We start from the raw sequence: 21,172 nt of genomic DNA, 5'->3' as shown, positions 1-21,172 counted from the left end.
ATCAATGAGGGTTTGAGAGTCTGATATTTATCACTAAAAGTAGGACAATGCCCCAGCAAATGGAAATAGAAGTTCTAGCATGCTGACTGGTCACGTGCCTACCTTTAAAAGGTGTTGGTAAATATAGTGGCAAGTGGTCTTTAAGAAATTGGATCTGCTGGGTTGGGAGGCTTTTCGATGGAACTTTCCTAGGAAAACTCAACCCTTTTATGATATGTCTGGTCTAGTCCTTGCAAAATATTAAATCATACAATGTATTTGGATTTGCAGAAGGCATTTGATAAATTTTCACATAAAAATGATTGTATAAGATTACGACTTGTTATTTTTTAGGTAATGTATTAGCATGGATTAAGGATTGGTTAACAAGCAAGACAGAAAACCGGGATTAATAGGTTTTTTCAGGTTGGAAATTCTGAAACTAACAGAGTGCCACAAGGTTCAAAAGGTGCCTATGGCCTCGCTTAGTTGTCACCTATGTTAGTGAGTTGAAGTAGGGGGCAGAGTATAAGTATCCAGATGTGCTGATGATACAAAAAAGTTGGGTGGACATGTTGTGAAGAAGACATAAGGATGCTATGTGGGAATATAGATAGGTTGTTGGAGGGGGAAAACTTGACAAATTGAGTTTTGTATATGTAGTTCGATGGGAAGAATCAAGATTGACTTTCATTTAAATGAAGAGAGTCTCCAGAAAAGTGCAACACCAGTCAACCTGGGTTTTCTTGTGCAAGTAACACAAAATGATAGCATGCAGGTACAGCAAGTAATTAAGAAGGCGAATGGAATTTTGGAGTTTAAAAACCGGGAATTATTGATATGACCATACAGAATGTCGCTGAGGCCGCAGCTGGAAAACTGTGTCCAATTTTGGTTCCCTGTTTAAAAAAGGAAAAAGTGACATTGTATGGCATTGTAGTCTGTTAATAGATTATTCAAAAGAGCTTCACTAGGCTGATTCCTGGAATGAATCAGTGAAGTATAATGAATGGCCAAACATAGTTAGGGTTAGAGCTAAGCCTTTATCCACTAGAGTTTAGAAGAGTGAAGGCTGATCTTATTAAGATTGTGTTGGTTCCGAGGGGGAATCTCAAACTAGGGGATGTAGTTTCAGAATAAAGTAACACTCAAACATACAGGAATTTCTTTCAAACACTAGTGAATATCTAGAATTTCTACTCCAAAGAGTTGTGGAGGCCAGATTATTGAAAGTATCTAGAGGAGGTAAGTAGATTTTGGAAATATCAAGGAGGCTGTGAAAAACACAGTAAAGGAATTGAGGCTTGGGGCAGATCAGCCATGATCTTCTCGAATACTAGGCAGGCTTGAATGGCCTGCTCCTGCTCCTATTTCTTATCCTTTTTCATGCTGAGTTTTTAATGCAAGTGAAGCCATTCTTAAACATTATTGAAATCAATTAACATGTAAATGGCCATTCCTTTAGACACTGGGAAGCTTCCTTTGGGACTTTAGGTTACTTGCATAAAACTCCCTGTTGGCTATGTGAACAGTGCTTTAGACAAACTCAACTGGTTCTTCAGGAAGAAAATCTTTCCACAACATAATCTTCAGTTTGCTCTTAAATTGGAGGTCTTGTTCCAAGCAGTGATGAGTAGCTTGATGAAATAAAATATATAAATCACCTTCTTTCATATCACTTAATTCATTATCTTTTCAGAAGCATCTTATTGAAGTTGTTCATTGTGTGTTATTTTCCAGTTCCAATATCTTAATCAAGTCAAATGCTCAATATAATCAATCACTCTTAAAACTGTAATTGGCATTTCAATAAAACAGAATAATTAGGGAAATTTCAAGTAGCGCAAATTGAAAGGCCCATCTGCCTGTGTACTTAACGATAGTCACAGGTGCAATAGTGATCTCATTGTGATCATTTTATCTATTTTACCTAGTGAGAAATTGATTGGATCAGACTGATTGTTCATTATTCATTTCTCGTATGGAAAATAGCATCAGTCTGCCTGTAAAACTGGGGGTAAACTCACTTGTAGCAGATTCACACCAAATGTCCTCGGCTAAAATGAAGTGCCTCCATTGTGTCTGTCTCTGAGTAAAACAGTGATTTATACAAATGAATGGTGCACTTTATATTATTGTGTAATGACTGTCAGTTGGTTAGGTTTCCTAACCCACAGACATGCAGCTATGAGAGAGTTGACAGTTATAAAGTATTACATTTTCAGGTATTACTGGCTGAGTTTGAGAGTGAAATTTACACATGAATGTAGTGCTGTAAGGGATTTGCTTGGAGCTGCTTTGACCTGTGGGTTCTTTCTTGATTGGTAAGGCTAAGCATCACAATAAATTTTTATTTATCTGACAATGACTGACTGATCAGATTCCCAATTCCTGCTGAATTTTGCATCTTTTGAAACGTGTATCAAATATAGTTGTTCATTTATTTGGATGCTCAAGCATAAGAATGCAGCTAGATAGTTGCATGAGTTTTATGGCTATCCTACCCTTAACCAAGTGTGATACCCTGCTCTGCTAATTCCTCAGGTAGCAGAAATGGCTGTAATGATCCATACAACTTGTTGCCTTAATATTCATGAAAGTTGTCATGCCTTGTTGCCATCAGAAACTGATGAGTATTTCTCTGATAAGAATGGAAGGTTAACCAAGTCTAAAGTACAGCAGTTATTGCTGAGAAGATGGGCACATTCACCTTAGTAAATCCCCGTGGACTTTCTGCCAGCATTTTGTCAAGCGCTGTTGCTGAGTGCATTTAAGTCTAAGAAAATGAATGTTACTGATTTCAGCTGAACAGCAAGTGCTATTGCTGAGTCCTCTTTTCTTGATAAGTATGCAACCTAGTTTTATATTCTCTTAATTGTTTTAAGAACTGCTGTGCTACTGTGAGAAAGTGCATTGAATATAAAAACAGCAGAGGGTAGCTTGCAGAGGTGTATTAGCTTTCTCAAATACAGGCAGGGAAGATAGATGACAGGTGGATAAGGTTGTTAAGAAAGCATATGGTGTTTTGGCTTTCATTAACAGGGGGATCGAGTTTAAGAGCCGCGAGGTTATGCTGCAGCTCTACAAAACCCTGGTGAGATCACACTTGGAATATTGTGTCCAGTTCTGATCGCCCTATTATAGGAAAGATGTGGAAGCTTTGGAGAGGGTGCAAAGGAGGTTTACCAGGATGCTGCCTGGACTGGAGGGCTTGTCTTGCGAGGAGAGGTTGACTGAGCTCGGACTTCTCTCTCGGAGAGAAGGAGGAAGAGAGGTGACCTGATCGAGGTGTACAAGGTAATAAGAGGCATGGGTAGAGTTGATAGCCAGAGACTTTTCCCCAGGGCAGGATTGACTGCCACGAGGGGTCATAGTTTTAAGGTGTTAGGAGGAAGGTATAGAGGAGACGTCAGAGGGAGGTTCTTCACCTAGAGAGTTGTGAGCACATGGAATAGTTTACCAGTGGTAGTCGTGGAAGCGGAGTCATTAGTAACATTTAAGCGACTGCTGGACATGCGCATGGACAGCAGTGAATTGAGGGGAATGTAGGTTAGGTTATTTTACTTTTGGATTAGGATTATTCCACGGCACAACATCATGGGCCGAAGGGCCTGTACTCTGCTGTACTTTTCTGTGTTCTATGTTCTAAATGTTACACACAGTACAGCATTAATCCTGTTACCTTTCCGTGAAAATTGTGATTACTGAATGTATTAAATGATTTTCTGAGTGCAGAATTTGAGAGTGGCGAGCCAGAGATTTATCTTGAAGCTATCTCAAAGCCAGACTGTGAAGACTGGACTGCAGCACTCTGCGAGGCAAACTGTGAAGGCTTGCAAAGGAGAATTGCACACCTCCAGTATTTCATTATGGAAATCAAAGCGAATACAAGCTCAGATGGATCCAACCAAATTCTCCCTCTACCAGAGATACCATCTCCACTGATAAGTAAGATTTACAGTGCATGATACGTACTGATTAAAAATGAGTTAAACCACCTAAAAGCCTTAAGGCTACATTTATGGATTGATTAATAATCTGATTAAAATTAAATTGAAAATTACAATGTTCTAATTATACATCAAAGTTAATTTTCATCAAATCAGATGAAATAAATTATAATGCATCTTAGGTAAAATGATTTGTTTTTTAAAAATAGATTTTAAAAATGAAATTTGGCCAATAGGACTTAAATGGTACAAGTGGTATAAGGATGGCATTTATCATTAATTATAAGCACTGACAGAATTGTTTCCGCAAAAACCTGCTTTAAAATATTGCTAAACAAAAATTAGTACAACTTAATTAGGTGTTTATTTTACAATAATCAATCCCATCATTGCTGTCTCAAGTTAACATTAGAATAAGTATGTACTTAGATCATTTAGCTCTGAAATGATAGCTGTAACTGCAATATAATTCAGTTTATTATTATTTTGATTGATTCTACATGGTCTTTTGTTCAAATAGATTTACTTTGTAGTCGAGGTTCTGTTGTGTCTTTTTAACTTATTCCTTTAGTAAACACTCTAATCAATCACTTCTTTGAGAAGGCATAACTTTTCTTCCTCAGGTAGGGATACCAACCTCACTATCCCAAAAATCGTGATTCAAACTCTTAGAAGTTAAGATATATGTTATAAAAATCATGACCTTTTTAAAAGCATTGAACAATATTGATTGACAGCTAGTTAATAAGCATCATTCATGGCTTACTAAATCTTTAATAATTTAGAGCTCTTTACAAAACTTATACGACAATTGAAAAGCTATACAAAACCTACCTGTCACCAGGTGTAATCATGGTTATCAATTTGCTATATTTCCCTGAACTTGGCCCAAGGGCCCTAAAATGTAATTTTTTCACGTTTTTATATATTGTACAAGGAACTAACTATTCCTTCCCTATTCACCGCATATACAGGAAGTGAGTGATTGGTTTTGCACATAAGCTTGAGAAACCTTGAGAAAAAGTAATGCCCACAAGTGCAAATCAGAATTGGAATTGGACAGAGTAGCAGACCAGGTGAACTACGTGAAAAAATAGAACTCAGATTTTGGTGACCTGGGATGTTTAAAACCTGTAGTGTCAGAGGAAGAAAAGAAAGAGGGAGGGTAGAGAAGTCCTCGTTTTGATGATCAAAGCATGTTATTGTGCTGTGTTGCTTGTGGTAAACTATTAAAGTCAAAACTAGCATTTTGAGGGCTGAACAGAGGAAGGTCACGCCTGTCTCCTGACATGACTCCCAGAGTGTGTCTGAATCTGTAAGAGTTATAGGAATCATACTTTGACACATCGTATAAATTCCTGTGAGGAGCAACTTCACTCAGGTTCTACACTTGAATAAGCTTTGATAGGCCCTTCTTTAGGTTACCTCTACAGTCAGCTGTATGTTCTAAGAGTACAAACATTTGTGTGGATGTGACCAATTGTCTACATTTGTGCAGCCCCTGATTGGGTACACATCTGTAACTGGATTGTTACAAGGATCTACATGAATTTGGAAAGGCAAGGACTGATTAGGGATTAGTCAACATGGCTTTGTGCACAGGAAAACATATCTCCCGAACTTGATTGAGTTTATTTGAAGAAGTGACAAAGAAGATTGATGAAGGCAGAATGGTGGATGTTGTCGACATGGACTTCAGCAAGGTGCTGCAAGGTTCCACATGGTAGACTGGTTAGCAAGGTTACATCACATGGAATCCAGGGAGAGCTAGCCAATTGGATGCAAAATTGGCTTCAAGACAGAAAACGAAGGGTAGTGGGGGAGGATTGCTTTTCAGACTAGAAGCCTATGACCGGTGCTGGATCCACTGCTTTTTGTCATTTTTAGAAATGATATGGATGTGAACATGGGAATGGTTAATATGTTTGCTGATGACACCAAAACTATTGATGCAGTCAACAGCAAAGAAGATTATCTCAGAGTACAAAGGGACCTTGATCAGCTGGGCAAATGGGCTGAGGAGTAGCGAATGGAGTTTAACTTAGATAAATGTGAGGTATTGCATTTCGGTAATGTAAATCAGGGCAAGACTTATACATTAATGGTAAGTTGCTGGGGAATGTTACCGAACAGAGGGACTTGGGGGTGAAGGTTCAAAGTTCCTTGTATGTGGAGTCCCAGGTAAATAGGGTACTGAAGAAGCCGACTGGTGCACTTGCCTTTATTGCTCAGTGCGTTTGAGTATATGAGTAGGGATGTCATGTTATGCCTGTAGAGAATAATAGCGAGTTTTGAGAAGATTTGTAGCTCAGGTTGAGGTTCTGGATGTGAGTTTGCTCGCTGAGCTGGAAGGTTAGTTTTCAGACATTTCGTCACCATTCTAGGTAACATCATCAGTGAGCCTCCGACGAAGCGCTGGTGTTATGTCCCGCTTTCTAAGGAAACCTAACCAGATAAATAGAAAGCGGGACATAACACCAGCGCTTCGTCGGAGGCTCACTGATGATGTTACCTAGAATGGTGACGAAATGTCTGAAAACTAACCTTGTATTGAATAATGGTTAAACCACTTTTGGAAAACTGTATTCAATTATGGTCTCCCTCCTATAGGAAAGATGTTCTTAAACTTTTCTGCAAGGATGTTGCCAGGTTTGGAGGGTTTGAGCTAGAGGAAGAGGCTGGATAAGCTAGGGTTATTTTCCCTGGAGTGTTGGAGGCTCAGGGGTGACCTTATAGAAGTTTATAAAATCATGAGGGACATGGATATGGTGACTAGCCAAGGTCTTTTTCCCAGGTAGGGAAGTCCAAACCTCAAGGGCATTTAAGGTGACAGTAGAAAGATATAAATGGGATCTAAGAGGCAACTTTTTAACACAGAGGATGGTGCATATATGAAATGAGGTGTTAGAGGAAATGGCGGAGGCTGGTATAATTACGACATTTAAAAGACGTTTGGATGAGTATGAATAGGAAGAGTTTAGAGGGATATTGGCCAAATGCTGGCAAATGGGACTAGATTAATTTTGTTTATCTGGTGGGCAAGGACAAGTGGGATTGAAGGGTCTGTTTCCATCCGATACAACTCTATGACTCTATAAGTCTAAAGTTCTTTCTTGTATTTCACAAGTTCAGGAGAGAGTCTAAATTTAACTCAGAAATCGCTTATCTCATGATCACAGCTGGTATGTCTAAAGCAGGTTTCTTCTTCTGGTTGAATATTAGCCACAAAAGAGGCATCTTTATGTAGCCATTTCTGGTTTTTACCTGGTTTTGGATTCTGGCTTTGTGATTGTTTGTAGTCTGAGGACAGAAACAATGGATGCACTGTTGTTTCTATCACTAGCCACGGAACACACATTCTGGTGAGACCTATATTGAAGTGAAATTCTGCAATTCTAAAATTGCATCATCATTCTCCATTACTTATTTCATTGTTTTTTGAATCAATGTATGAAAAAATATAAATTAGATTGTCTTAAAATTTTGATTATTTGAATCGGCTTTAGTATTTCAATATATTGGTTCATCACTACTCCTACCCCTCTAAATTAAAAATAAATAAGCAAAATTAGGTGATAGTGGGAAGAAAATCATATGCTCTGCAAGCCTGCAATACTTTTACAAGTGACACATAAAATAAATGGTTTTTGGATTTTTGTCTAAAGGGCATTTATTGATTTCCTGTCAGAATTTTACAAAATTGCCTGTTTACTGCAGCTTTTATAGTAAATACAGGCAAAAATGATTTGTACATAAACATGACAAGGGTTTACCTTGTAACTCATGCTAAAGTATATTTATTTTTAATTGTGGAAAAATAAGATAGTTATTAGTAAGTTCTCTTTATTTACGTTGATCTACAGGTAATGACAAAACTCCTTTTGAACCAAAGCTGGAATTCAGTCTTGGTAAGTTGAAAAAGAAAGTTATCTCAATGTCTCAAGTACAAATAATATTGTATATCATGTTCAAATCTGTGTTTGGTTTTACAGAAAGTTTTCATAAATTGACTCAAATGAACTCCTGTAATAATGAATTATTGCTTTCAAGTGTTTTGAATATTTTTTCAATAGTGTACATATTTACAGCATGCTTGGGCTAGATTAATCAGGATGCTGCAGACTCTACTCCTGCCTCATCCTATGTTGAAAAGTCAGGAAGGTAGAATCCCAGTCATGAATGCAGAGCTGGCTGCTGCAATGTGAAATTAAAAGCAACATTAGTTGCTTTAAGGTGGAACATCAGTTTCTTTCTCAGGACGAAACTCCACCTTGGAGAAATGCCAGTGAATCAAATGGTGGGCGCTGCGTGGTCTCTGATGCACTAACCAGAAATGGCGGCCCTACATGGATTGCAGGCCCGCCCACCATTATTGGGCAACCTAAGAATATCTAAGATCAGGGTCTCAGTGACTATGAATGCAGCTGAGTTTAAGATTCCAGAGTGTTAAAGGACAGTGGGGGAATAACCTTGGTAGGCTTGGTCTCTGAAGGTTCCAGTGTAACTGGAAAAGAGGTAATTCCCAACCTCCTGACACCAGTCATGCAGTTCCAACTGCTGACTGATTGCCTGGTGTGAGCCTCACCCTATTAATTCTCTAAAAGTACACTGGTGAATGGCCACCCCCAATCTCAAAATTTCAGACAAGTCGGGGCAAGAGGGTAGGTAGCAGGAGGGCCACCCATAGGATTTTATGTGCTCCATATCTGCCTTCAAGTCAGTATGAAGTCTAATCCCTTTTGTTGCCATGCAACATGTCAAGGCAAATAGCAAAATGTGCTGTTTTATTTAGGGATAGTAAGAACTGCAGACACTGGTGTCAGAGATAACGCAGTGTGGAGCTGAAGGAACACAGCAGGCCAGGCAGCATTTCTGAAATTTCTGAAGAAGGGTCCCATCCCAAAATGTCAACTTTCCTGCTCCTCTGAAGCTGCCTGGCCTGCTGTGTTCCCCTAGCTCCATACTGTGTTATTCCAGTTTTATTTATGCCTGTTTTTTGGCAAAATATTTTGATAATTTCTAAAGTATAAAGATGCTAGATTAATAATGCCCAACATTTTTGACCTCTGGTGCCATTGTAAATCTTCCTTTCGGCATTGAGATAAAATGAGTTGCAGCTGTTTACAGGACTACATTTCCAAAAGCAACATATTGCACTGAGCTCATTGTTATGCTTTTCATTTGATAATGGGGACCCTTATCTCTGTCACCAAAAATGTATCTGTGGCTCCATTCTATTTCACTTCTGCATCCCTTCACTGTCTCCACTTGTCTGGTGTGCAGAACAGCATGAACAGAAATTGCGTGTGATGAAATATTAGGAAGGTTGAAGACTTTACTTTTGGTGCCAGCCAAAAAAATTTGATTTTCAGTTGCTGACTCCTGCCCTCTGCCTGCTTGAAGCTGAACCAGATTGTTCTCAGCTTTAGTGCCATTTTTGACCCTGTGAAGAATTTCTAAATGCAAAGAAATGCCATCATTAAGATCACTTATTCCACTTGTCTAATGTTGTCCAATTTCTGTTCACCAGCTTAATTCTGGGGTATGGCAGGATTTTCTTATAAGAGGTTGATTAGTTTGGCTCTATACTCCAGACAGTTGAGAAGAATGAGAGGTGACCTTATAAAACACACAGAATTCTTAGGGGCTTGACAGGGTAGATGTGGTGAAGTTGTTTCCTATGTGAGAGAGTCTAGGATACAACATTAAATGAATGAGCATAAATTTGGCAGATGGCAAATAATGTGGCAAAATGTGAGGGAGTGGAGGAAGAATCTGGAAGATGAGTATTATTTAAATGGAGAAAAACTGCAGAAATCTGTGGCATAAAGGGATTTTGGGGGTCCTTGTCCATGAATTACAAAAATCTAATATTCAAGTTCAACAGGTAATAGGGAAGGCAGATGTAACATTGGCACTTATTTCAAAGTGGAATGGAATATTAAAAACAGGGATGCTGTGATCAAACTGGACAAGGCACAGCTAGACTATACCTTGAATGTTGCAAACAGTGTTGGTTCCCTTATCTAAGGAAAGATATGCTGACATGGGAGGCAGCCCAGAGAGGTCAGTCCTAAGCACAGAAGGTTTTTGCAAGAGTATCTAGGAGCAGAGGGCATAATGCCAGGTAAGGGGTCACCGAATTCGGACATATGAGGAGAAATTTCTTCTCTTTGACAGTAGTCAATCTGTGGAAGTCTTTACTAAGGAAAGCTATTCAAATATAGTAAACGTTTTCTTAATCAGCACCTAAGGAACCAGGATTGTGCAGGTTGATCAAATATTCTGACTAATCACAAGGTGCACATAACTGCAGTAAACCCTGACCAAGCGAAGCTTTGGGACTTCAAAATGCCTCAAAAAATCTCTATGTAAAAACACACAGTAAGTAAAAAAAAACGTAATGCAGAGAATATACACATCTGTTATACTTTATTTACAGCATAATAATTGGACATTGCATATATGAATTATTGCTAATTTATCAACGGTGCTGGTTGATAAGGTGGCGGTTGAAACAGTTTGCTGTATATTCAAAACAGATAGACAGATTTTTATTTAGTAAGACAATCAAGAATTGTGGGGAAAGACAGGAATAGAGTTGAGGATTATCAAATCAGCCATGATCTCATTAAATGGTGGCGCAGACACAATGAGGCAAATGGCCTACTTCTGCTCTTATGTCTTAGGGCCTCTGTCCCTGCTTCAGCTCACTTGCCATATTTAAACTGTTATTCATTCAGGAATTTCTGTAACCTTCACCATTCCTCCAGCTCTCAGATTTTGTTATGTTTCATTTATAAACTGCTGATTTTATGTGCTGTACTTTAGATGGCCATGGATTTAGGTGTGAAAGTCTTAAGCTCTGAGAAAACTCTATAAAATCTCCCTCTTTGTTGAGCTTTTGATCACCTACCTTTGGATCTCCTTATATGGCACCGTAAGAATTTTTTTGGTAATGATACTTTTTAACAATTCATTGAGACGTGGATATTGCTGGCTGGGCCACATTTGTTGGCCAGCCCTAGTTATCCTGGAGAAGGTGGTAGTGAGCTGCTTTCCTGAGCCACTGCAGTCCATTTTGACTCAGAAGATCTCCTGTGAAGCACTTGGGATATTTTGATTTTTTACATTGAAGACGTATAATCCAAGTTATTTTTTTTATGTATGGAAGGCATGCCAATGCATTTTATTTAAAATGCTACTTAATGTGTACATGCTTCTTTTAAAGTAATTGAAATAATGTTTAGTTGAAACATGTTAAATAGCTTCCGCTTTGATTGAGGCAGCCTGTTCTTTTAATGTAGCTGCTACATAATCTATCACATTCACTATGCATTAAAAATCTACCAGCCAGTCATTTGTTTTTCAACTTATTAATACAATGCAGGTATTTCTATAGTTTAAACACAGTATTAAGACTCCCATAGCATTTAACTGCTACTGAATAGCAGAGACTAAAATTAACTGCGATGCTTTGTGACCCTTTATATTCAAGGGTAATACTTTTATATATCTGCACCATTATTGCTGCAAACGTTAGGTTCACTGGTTGAATATTCATTACGACTTTATTCCAATGTTCTATGTTAAAGCAATGATCATGTATCTGCTGTCAAGAGTAGCGATGGTAGTTTGGAGACAGTGTCACTGCAATTGAAATTGTACTTACTGTACTTGGCTGTCTTGCCATAGACATGTGAGCTCCAACTCCAATGCGTTTGTGTTCAGCCTGTGCCAATCATTAGGCATACCACTGAGTCATGATGTCCGGAATGATGCAGTTAATAATGTATGGATTTTAAGAGCTGTAAGAGAGCTATCAACTGAAAGAAACAGCAAGGAAAAGTTATAAAAAACAACAGCCCATGCAAATTTGCCTGGATGAGTCAAAATGTTGTGAATTATTGGTGAAATCGAAGGAGATGTGAAACAGAATTGTGATTCTTTTAATACTCCTCGTGGCAAATGCATGAAATAGCAACAAAATTGAATAAGACATGCCAAACATTTAAGTGTTAGTACTAGATGAGATTGCGACAAACTGTATTGCAACATAAATCACACTGAAGAGCAGATGAGTACAAGCTCTGAAGGCTTTGAAGATATACTTTGAACCCCATATTAATTCAAGATCACAGGTCAGGGAACCCGAAACTTGATCACTGTGGTATGGGAGATATGGTTTGTACGTTTGCAGATGACATCAAAATTGGTGATGAAATGTATAGTGAAGAACATTATCTCAGAGTACAACAGGATCTTGATTAGATGGGCTGATAGGCTGAGGAGTGGCAGATGGAGTTTAATCTAGACACAGTTGCTGCATTTTTGTAGACACTTAAAAGGGACCTAAGGGACAGTGTTTTTATGCAAAGGGTGGTGCTTGTATGAAATGAATTGCCAGAGGAAGTGGTGGAGGCTGGTATAATTACAACATCTAAAAGGCATCTCGATGGGTACGTGAATAGAAAAGATTTAGAGGGATATGGACCAAATGCTGGCAAATGGAACTAGATTAATTTAGGACATCTGTTTGGCATGGATGAGTTGGACCGAAGGCTCTGTTTCTTTGCTGTACATTTCTATGACTCTATTGGCACATCAAGTTGAAACTCAAGAGTGTGGACAATTAAAGGATGGTGCAGTCAGAGATAGGATGGTCTTACTCATTAGAGACCCTGTCATGATAGCATGTCTACTGAGAGAGGGAAAAACCTTCGAGATGCAACATGCTGATGTTCTGAGGTTGTCAGTCATCAGCTGGAGCATTTTAATAGGAGAACAAATGAGACTTGCGGTATGCTGAAACACGATCTAGGCCAAATGAGACCAAGGAATTGGAAGAAACTAGAAAACATATTTACAGAACAGACAAATGGAAGATTAAGAACAAAGGACACAATATAAATATGGCATGGGTCATAATAAAGAAGACAAGCGTGTGTGTCCAATGTGACAAAATTAGTGTTCTAACTGCATGAAGCTGAATCTCTCTCCATAAAATAAAAAGATGCAGGAGCATAATTAAGCCATTTAGCCCATCAAGGCTGCTCCATGATTCGATCATGACTGATATATTTCTAAACCCAATTCTCCTGCTGTCTCCTCATAACCCTTGATCTCCTTGCCAATCAAGAACCTATCTACCTCTGTCTTAAATACACTCAATGACTTGGCTTTCACATCTCTCTGCAACAATGAGTTGAGCAGATTCACCAACCTCTGGCTGAAGAAATTCCTCCTCATCTTAGTTCTAAAGGGTCATCCCTTCACTCTGTGAGGCTGTGCTTTCAAATCCTCATCTGTCCTACTAGTGGGAACATCTTCTCCACATCCTCTCAATCCAGGCCTCTCAATATTCTGTAGGTTTCAAGAATCCACAACTGCTCCAAATATGACAAGGCCTTCATCCCTGCGATCATTCTTATAAACCTCCTGTGGACACACTCCACACCAATACAAAATTGCACACAATATTCTAAATTCAGTCTGATCAGAGGCTTATACACCCTCAGCAGCAGCATATCTCTGCCCTTGTGTTCTAACCATCTTGTAATGAATGCTAAAATTGCATATGCCTTCCTAACTGCCATGTGAATCTGCATGATAACCTCAAGAGAATCCTGGATGCTGAAGTCACTCTGTGCTTTTTGAAAACTTTGTCTACTTAGAAAATAGTCTGTACCTCTTCTCCCTAGCAAACTAGTCACTCTCCCACCTTATATTCCATCTCTCCTACCTTATCCAAGACCTGCTTCCTCAACATTATCTGCCCCTCCATCTATCTTTGTGTTGTCTGCAAACTTAATGAAAATGCCCTCTTTTTCTTTGTCCAGATCATTAATGTAGAGTGTGAATAGTTGTGGTCTCAAGACTCCTGCAGAACTCCACTAGCCAGCAGCTGCCATCCTGAAAAAGACCCTATTACCCCTATTCTCTGCCTTCTACTGGTCAGCCTATCATCTACCCATGACAGTACCTTGCTCTAACAGCATAGTCTGTTGTTTTATTTAGCAGCCTCCTGTGCAGCACCTTGTCAGAGGCCTTCTGGAAATCCAAATAAATCGCGTCTACTGGCTCTCTTTTGTCTAACTTTCTCATTACCTGAAAGAATTAAAGCAGATTTGTCAGGCATGACCTTCTCTTGGTGAAACTGTGCTGACTCAGTCCTGTTTTATTATGCACTTCCAAGTACTCCACAATCTCATTTTTAATAATGGACTCTAACATATTACGAACAACCAAGTTCAGGCCAACTGGCCTATTGTTTCCTGCCTTCTGCCTCCCTCCCTTCTTATGGAGATATGTTACATTAAACACTTTTCAGTCCTCCTTGACTCCAGCGATTCCTGAAAGATCTCCACAATGCCTCTACAACCTCCTCAGATATCTTCTTCTGAACTCGGGGCGGACGGGGTGGGGTGGTATAGTTCATGTGGTTCAGATGATTTATCCACCTTCAGACTCTTCTGCTTCTCCAGCACCCTCTCCTTAGTGATGGCCACTATACTCACCTCTACCCGGTGACTCTCTCAAAGTTCTGCAATGCTGCTCATGTCTTCCACTGTGAAACCTGATACAAAGTGTCTATTCACTTCCTCCGCCATTTCTTTATTCCTCATACTACTTCTCCAGCTTAATTTTCTTCCCTCCAATGTCCACTCTTATCTCTCTCTTACTTTTTAGATGTTTTAAAAAATTTTTTTGCAATATTCTTTTACATTATTAGCTAGTTTACTGTTATATTTCATTTTCTTCCCTATTATTGCTTTTTTTAGTTATGGTGGGCTGATTTTTTAAAGGATTCCCACTAATCTAAACCAAATTGTATGCTTTTTCTTTCAGTTTTATTTTTTCCCTGACTTCCCTTGTCAGCCATAGTTGTTTCATCTTCCCCTCGCTATGTTTCTTCTTCTTTGGGATGAATTTCTGCTATGCCTCCCAAATTACCCCAGAAACTCCTGTCATTGCTGCTCCAATGTCTTCTCTGCTGGGTCCCCTTATAACCTACTTTGGCCGGGTCCTCCCTAATGTCTTTGCAATTACCTTTACTCGAATGTATTATAGATCAAGTTTGCATCTGATTCATCAAATTACATCTGTTTCAATGCTCTCTCTCTCAAACTACAGTGTGAATTCTATCATATTATGGTCTCTGCCCCGTGGGGTTTCCTTTACCTCCAGCTCCCTCATCAAGTCTGCCTCATTAGACTCACCAAATCCAGAATTGCCTGTTCCCTCGTGGGCTGTACCATAAGCTGCTCCTAAAAAAAGGTCTTGTTGACATTCCACAAATTCCTTTTATTGATATCTAATATCAACTTGATTTTCCCAGCCCACCTGCATGTTGAAGTCCTCTGTGATTATTGTGCCTTTCTTCCGTGTCTTTTCTATTTCATGATTTATTTTCTTCTCCACATCTTGACTGCAGCTTGGAAGCCTGAATACAATTCCCATCATGGTCTTTTATACCTTTTGCGGTTCCTCAATTATACCCACATACGTTGTACACCTTCCAAATCTACATCACTTGCTATTCATTTAATGTCATTCCTTTACTAGTACATGTGGTTCTGCTATAATGCATGTTTTGTTAACGTGAATTGGCTGTATCTCAGTTGATGAATGGTGGATGCCGTTTGGATAATGTGCACTTTCTGCTGTACAGGTATAGCGATTTTCCATTGCGATTTCCCTACAATGTGATTTTTTAATGGTGATTTTCTGTAGCATTATTTTCTTAGCACAGGGTTATGCAAGAATGCAAGTATCGTGTTATAGGAGAACCACTTATAAGGCAGCCCTTCCCCCTCTGCCTGTCCTTTCAATAATATGTGTATCCTTGGATATTTAGTTCCCATGAAGTGTTTAATAATTAAGAGGTAAAGTAAGCCGGAAGAGCCACTGGTGAGATGCTAGTCAATGATTCTAGCCAACCACTTTACACTAGTTGGCATCATCAGGTTTTAAAATAATAAATAGTTTGTAACTGATAGTATGCTGAAAGTGGGAGAAGTGCATGAAGTGAAGATGAGCTATCGGATACTCATCAGTCCTTCATGTAGCCTGGTGAGTATCACAGATCAATTGGCTCCACATAGGTAGTGAGAGCACAATACAATGGATAGAATAAAGATTTGGAATCCCAAACAATACTGTCATGATTCTTGGGGGAATTGCACGAGAAATTAGACACCACTATTCATGGAGTTGCCACATAAGTGAATGCGACTATTGAAAATTCCAATTTGCCTGTAACTGCTATCTAAGATAAAAGACATACTACACAATAGTTCTTGTGGAACATTAAAAAAATCTGTTAATTGTAATATGCATAACCTGAACAAGAAAATAAAATAACAGGATATCCAATTCAAGCACTTTAAACTTTATCACTTTTAAAACTGTCCCACAGACACATAGAGGAAAAGAAAACCAACAAAACACAAATATTAGTGGAGAGAAAACAAAATGTCAGAAGAACATTTTTGAATCACCCCTCTAAATTACAAAAGTAGATGTATTTGGCAATCCTTTCAATTCTTTGATACCTGCTAGCATTGATTAATCAGTCTGTAGTTCATTGGTGACTTGGTTGGACTCATTCTTTTTGGTTGTCTTTGGGCTTTTTCTAATTATAATCTTGGTGTCTTTTTAATCAAAAATTAGAGAGAGTAACTTTACAGAGAAGGGTAAGAGAGAAAGAATGATGCAGCCCACCATTCAAGGTTGCCTTGTTTCTCTGTTTCAGTTCCCTCTCAGAATCTGTGTTTAATTAGAGACTGACCAATCAGAAGATTGTTACTATGCTGAGTCCTCCTAGAACTATGACAAAGGAGTCAGAACATCTGGACTCAATATCTCCAAAAAGCAATATTGGGCTGAATTTTACTATTTATTTTTGTCAAGTGTGAATTACATGGAAATTTTTGGAAGGATTCTTCCTATAAGGCCCAGTAAGATTTCTTGGTATATCTTACTGAACAAGCCTCATACACTGTTCCTAAGCATCCTGTGCATCAGATTCTAGCCCTGTCTTACCATGCACTGTTCCCAGAACAACTCTGCATGTATCAGAGTGGCACGAAAGGACCTGCATCCTTTACATCCACACAATATTTGAGAGGCTGTTGCACACCCAGACAAGCATTGCCAATCCAGCATTGACCCTCAATAGCTACGTAATGGTACAACGGCTACAAAGCCCCACCCCCACGTTGCAAACCATGCACTGGCATCTTGACCTTGACTGTCCATGATGATCTTCTGTATCCAGTTGTCATCAACTGAAACTGAATGTCAATTAGGTCCTGTCTGTCTCATAGCACCTAGTACAGCTGAGCACTGTCATCAAAGAGGGCTTCCTCAAGCACAAAGTTCTCACTCCTTCTCCTTGGATAAGTACTTCTGTACCCCCTGGCCTCACTCACATAGCCTTATTGCCCGCTCTATTTGTGCAGAATCCAGCATGCCAGGAAGGAGCAGCATATTTTGTTTGGATTATACTGGAGGGCCCTCCCAGACTGTTTCAAGCCTTGGACCTGCATCTTCAGCAGCCCTTTTGTCTGTCCTGGTTGCAGCATGTGCATGAACTCAGTGGGGCACTGTGTTGGCTAAATGACTGACATATTACTTCTAAATGCGAGTGCCTGCTACACTCCAATCCCTTTCATTCCCAGACCCACTTCAGCCATAGATAACAAGGTGTAGAGCTGGATGAATGCAGCAGGCCAAGCAGCATCAGAGGAGCAGTAAGGCTGATGCTTCCGGCTTAGACCTTCTACTGAACTACCATTCTACTGAAGAAGGGTCTAGGCCCAAAATGTCAGCCTTTCTGCTTCTCTGATGCTGCTTAGCCCGCTGCGTTTATCCAGCTCGACACCTTGTTATCTCAGATTCTCCAGCATTTGTAGTTCCTACTATCTCTCCCACTTCAACCATTCCACTTTTACTGCATTCCTGAGAGTCTACTGTTATACTTACATAACTTACGATTCGTGATATTCCCCTTGTCCCTTGGGATCTTTGGAAATCTACAATCATGAAATGCTTTTGACTACCATTCACCTTCATTTAAGTTACTACTGCTAACTTCTGCTTCGCTGAGTTGACAACGGTAGTTCAGTGAGGACAAGTGGCATGCTACAATCCATCTTGAACAACATTTGACACTTAAGCATGTCCACTTTACATATGTTTTGTGTATGTGAAGAAATGTTTGCAAATGATGTGTAACAGCAGTTTTGAAATTTGTGTTTCATGCATTTTCGCCTACAATGTGCTAACTTCTAGCAAATATTGATCCCACATTATCGCTCATCAAAATGACACTGATTGCACTCACCCTGGGTGTTGTCCAAGCCATTTCTCAGTTGCATTTTGAATCTAGAGAATGTCAAGTGATGGGAGGATGGTTACCGTCAGTACCAGGCCCCACCTGGGTGCCAAGTACCCTTCAGGGCCTTAATGCCCCATTTACCTCTCTCTGCCCTGACAGCCCATTTCTATCCATCCCTGCAAAGTTGAGATCCACCACATTGAATTTCATCTATAGCTGTCCTCCATGCCCCCTCAACTCCATATTATACAGCCTAATAATGTCCCCCCCGTTCTTCTGTACTCCCCTGGGTAGGTGATGGTAGCGGTTACTGCCAATAACTTCTTCCCACCACCCTTTAGCCTAACCCCTTCTCATGCTGTTTCGCGTAACTCCGTGTGCCTTGAGATTCCCCATGTCACCATCCTTATTCCCATCTCCATAAATACCTCTGTTTCCCTCCACCCCACCTTGACTCTTCCACTCTTTTATAGAGGATTCCCACACTGCCCCAACAGGACCCCTTGCATCCTCCTTAACCCACTGATGAACACCTAGGAGCGTATTCACCCTAGTCCTCTCATTGACATTGAAGGGTATGATTGACTAGATCCCAACTACTGTCTTTCAGGCTCCCCAAGTGGCAATATGCAATCTTTCTGACTTCTGCTGCACCTACAGGACAACTCATTGCCCACTCCCCAGACTGCAGTTAAACCAAATCCATGATAGTGAGCATTCTAAGCTGACAACTGACCATTGTTGACCCACTAGATTGTGCAGACTGTGCCCCTGCACAATGGTAGCTTGACCTCCCCTGACCAACAGCAGCCCCTTTGACTGGACTGAAGACTAGCCTCCACCCAGTTTCAAAATTATTGAATACACATGTGTGTTTGCTGTTTAGACAGCTATCGCATTGTGTAGGTGTTTAAACTGTTCTTTCAGTGTGCTATACATCAAAATGTCCCCACTTCAGGTAGTTAACTAGTGATAAGCATGACCAGCAGCCTGTCTGTGTGTCTGCACAAAGTTGCTTAGTGATACAGCAGAACTGATATAACTTTTTACTCTTGCTGAAGCACCAGTGCCTTGACAGACATGACAAGGCAAGGCATGATGCTGTGAAAATCTGTAAGGGAGGTGATGGCCGATGCTATTATCATCGGATTGTTATTCCAGAGAGCCAGGTAATGTCTTGGGGACCTAGGTTTGAATCCCACCATGGCAGATGAAGGAATATGAATTCAACAACAAAAAATTCTGGGCTTAAGAGTCTAATTATGACGATGAGTCCATTATCAATTGTTGAAAAAACAATCTGGCTCACTACTGTCCTTTAGGGGAGGAAACTGCCATTCTTGCCATGTCTGGCTGTCATGTGACTCCAGACTCTTAGCAATGTGATTGACCCATAACTGCCCTCTGGTTAATAAACGTTTGCTGAGCTAGCAATGCCCTTGTCATGTGCATGAATAAAAACAAAGAATGCAGGTGGATGTATGAAGACTGAGCGAGTGAGCAAGCAGCTTTGAGATGCAGCTAATTATGAACCGGGTTCCTGTTGTTGATTTGCTCACCAAACTGGCTTGTTTTTGTTCAGACATTTCATCACTATGTTAGGTGACATCATCAGTGGAGCCTCCGATGAAGTGGTGTTATTCTACATTGCTTGGAATTTATACTGTCTGGTCTGTTATGGCGAGTAATGTAATTTCTGGTTTTGATCTGTATGGGTTTGTATGTGAGGTCCAATTCTATGTGTTTGTTGATTGCATTAAGAGTGGAGAACCATGCCTCCAGGTATTCCCATGTGTGTTTATGTTTGGCTTGGCTACTGTAGTGACCTTGTTCCAGTTAAAGTGATGGCCTTCATTGTCTGAGTGTACTGATATTAAGGAGAGTTCGTCGTGCCGTTTTGCTGCTAGTTGATGTTCATGTATTCTCATGGCTAGTTTCCTTCCTGTTTGTACAATGTAATGTTTGTAGCAGTTGTTGCATGGTATTTTATAAACCACATTTGTTCTGGGAATGTGGGAATGGGGTCTTTAATCCTTGTACTTGTTTGTCATGAAGTGGCTGTGGGCTTGTGGGCCATCATGATTCCTACTGGTCTTAGGAGTCTTGTTGTCAGTTCTGATATGTTCGTGATGTATGGCAGTGTGGCCAGTGCGTTAGGGCATACTGTGTCCTTCTGTTGCTGTCTGTTTAGTAGGCCTCTGTGGATGAAGTTGCAAGGATATCTGTTTATGAGGATTTTATATGGGTGCTGTTCCTCTTTGCTGTGTAGTTCCGGAGTGCTGTAGTGTGTCTTGAACCGTTTAAATAGTATCCCAGTGCAGCTTTGTTTGTGAGTGTTGGGGTGGTTGCCGTGCAAGTTGAGGATTTGATCAGTGTGCGTTGCTTTTCTGTATGCTGAGGTTTGGAACTTCCAGTTGGTCATACACTCAACAGAAACAGAAGCTGATTATTGTTTTCTTCTTCCCTTGTGAATTTAATCCCTATGAATACTCTGTTGATGTGATGGTAGACATGCATGGGAATTCCTAGACGCATGGTTCTCCACCTGTAATGCAATCAACAAACACAGAATTGGACCCCATATACAAACCCAAAACCGGAAATGACACTACTCACCATAATGTACCAAACAGTATAAATTCCAAGTGGAGTAGAAGAACATCGCTTCATTGGAGGCTCCACTGATGATGTCACCGAGCATGGAGACGAAACGTCTGAATGAGAACAAGCCAGCTCAATGAGCAAGTCAACAACCTCACTCACAACCCAATCCACAGATCTTTGCCAAAACTTTTGAACTGGATTCCTGTCCCACCAGAAAGTGACCGTGTTGTAGCCTTTCAATGCTAGTTGTAGATGTGTCCTGCGGTGCAGGTTTGTACTTCCTGAGAGGACTGCATGT

General features: G+C 40.0%; 1 protein-coding gene across 7 annotated transcripts in view; it reads left to right on the top strand.

Moving 5' to 3' along the window:
* Positions 1-21,172, top strand: part of inpp4b (inositol polyphosphate-4-phosphatase type II B) — a 698,832-nt gene that overhangs the window by 271,600 nt on the left and 406,060 nt on the right. For 4 of the 7 annotated variants that reach the window (XR_009443252.1, XM_048533451.2, XM_048533444.2 and 1 more), the window contains 2 exons: positions 3,715-3,927; positions 7,793-7,837. The exons of 1 other annotated variant lie outside the window; for it this stretch is intronic. Coding sequence is in view for 4 of the 6 variants with exons in the window: in XM_048533451.2 (XP_048389408.2) it covers positions 3,849-3,927; positions 7,793-7,837 (124 nt within the window). In the remaining 2 variants the exon portion in view is untranslated. The remainder of the gene's footprint in view (positions 1-3,714; positions 3,928-7,792; positions 7,838-21,172) is intronic. 2 more of the 7 variants (XM_048533482.2, XM_059642389.1) reach the window with 1 other exon arrangement.

The sequence above is a fragment of the Stegostoma tigrinum genome, chromosome 1 (assembly GCF_030684315.1).
Source record: "Stegostoma tigrinum isolate sSteTig4 chromosome 1, sSteTig4.hap1, whole genome shotgun sequence".
In the NCBI taxonomy this organism is placed as follows: domain Eukaryota; kingdom Metazoa; phylum Chordata; class Chondrichthyes; order Orectolobiformes; family Stegostomatidae; genus Stegostoma; species Stegostoma tigrinum.
Note: the sequence above shows the minus strand (reverse complement) of the source record. Positions and strands in the feature narration are given on the sequence as shown.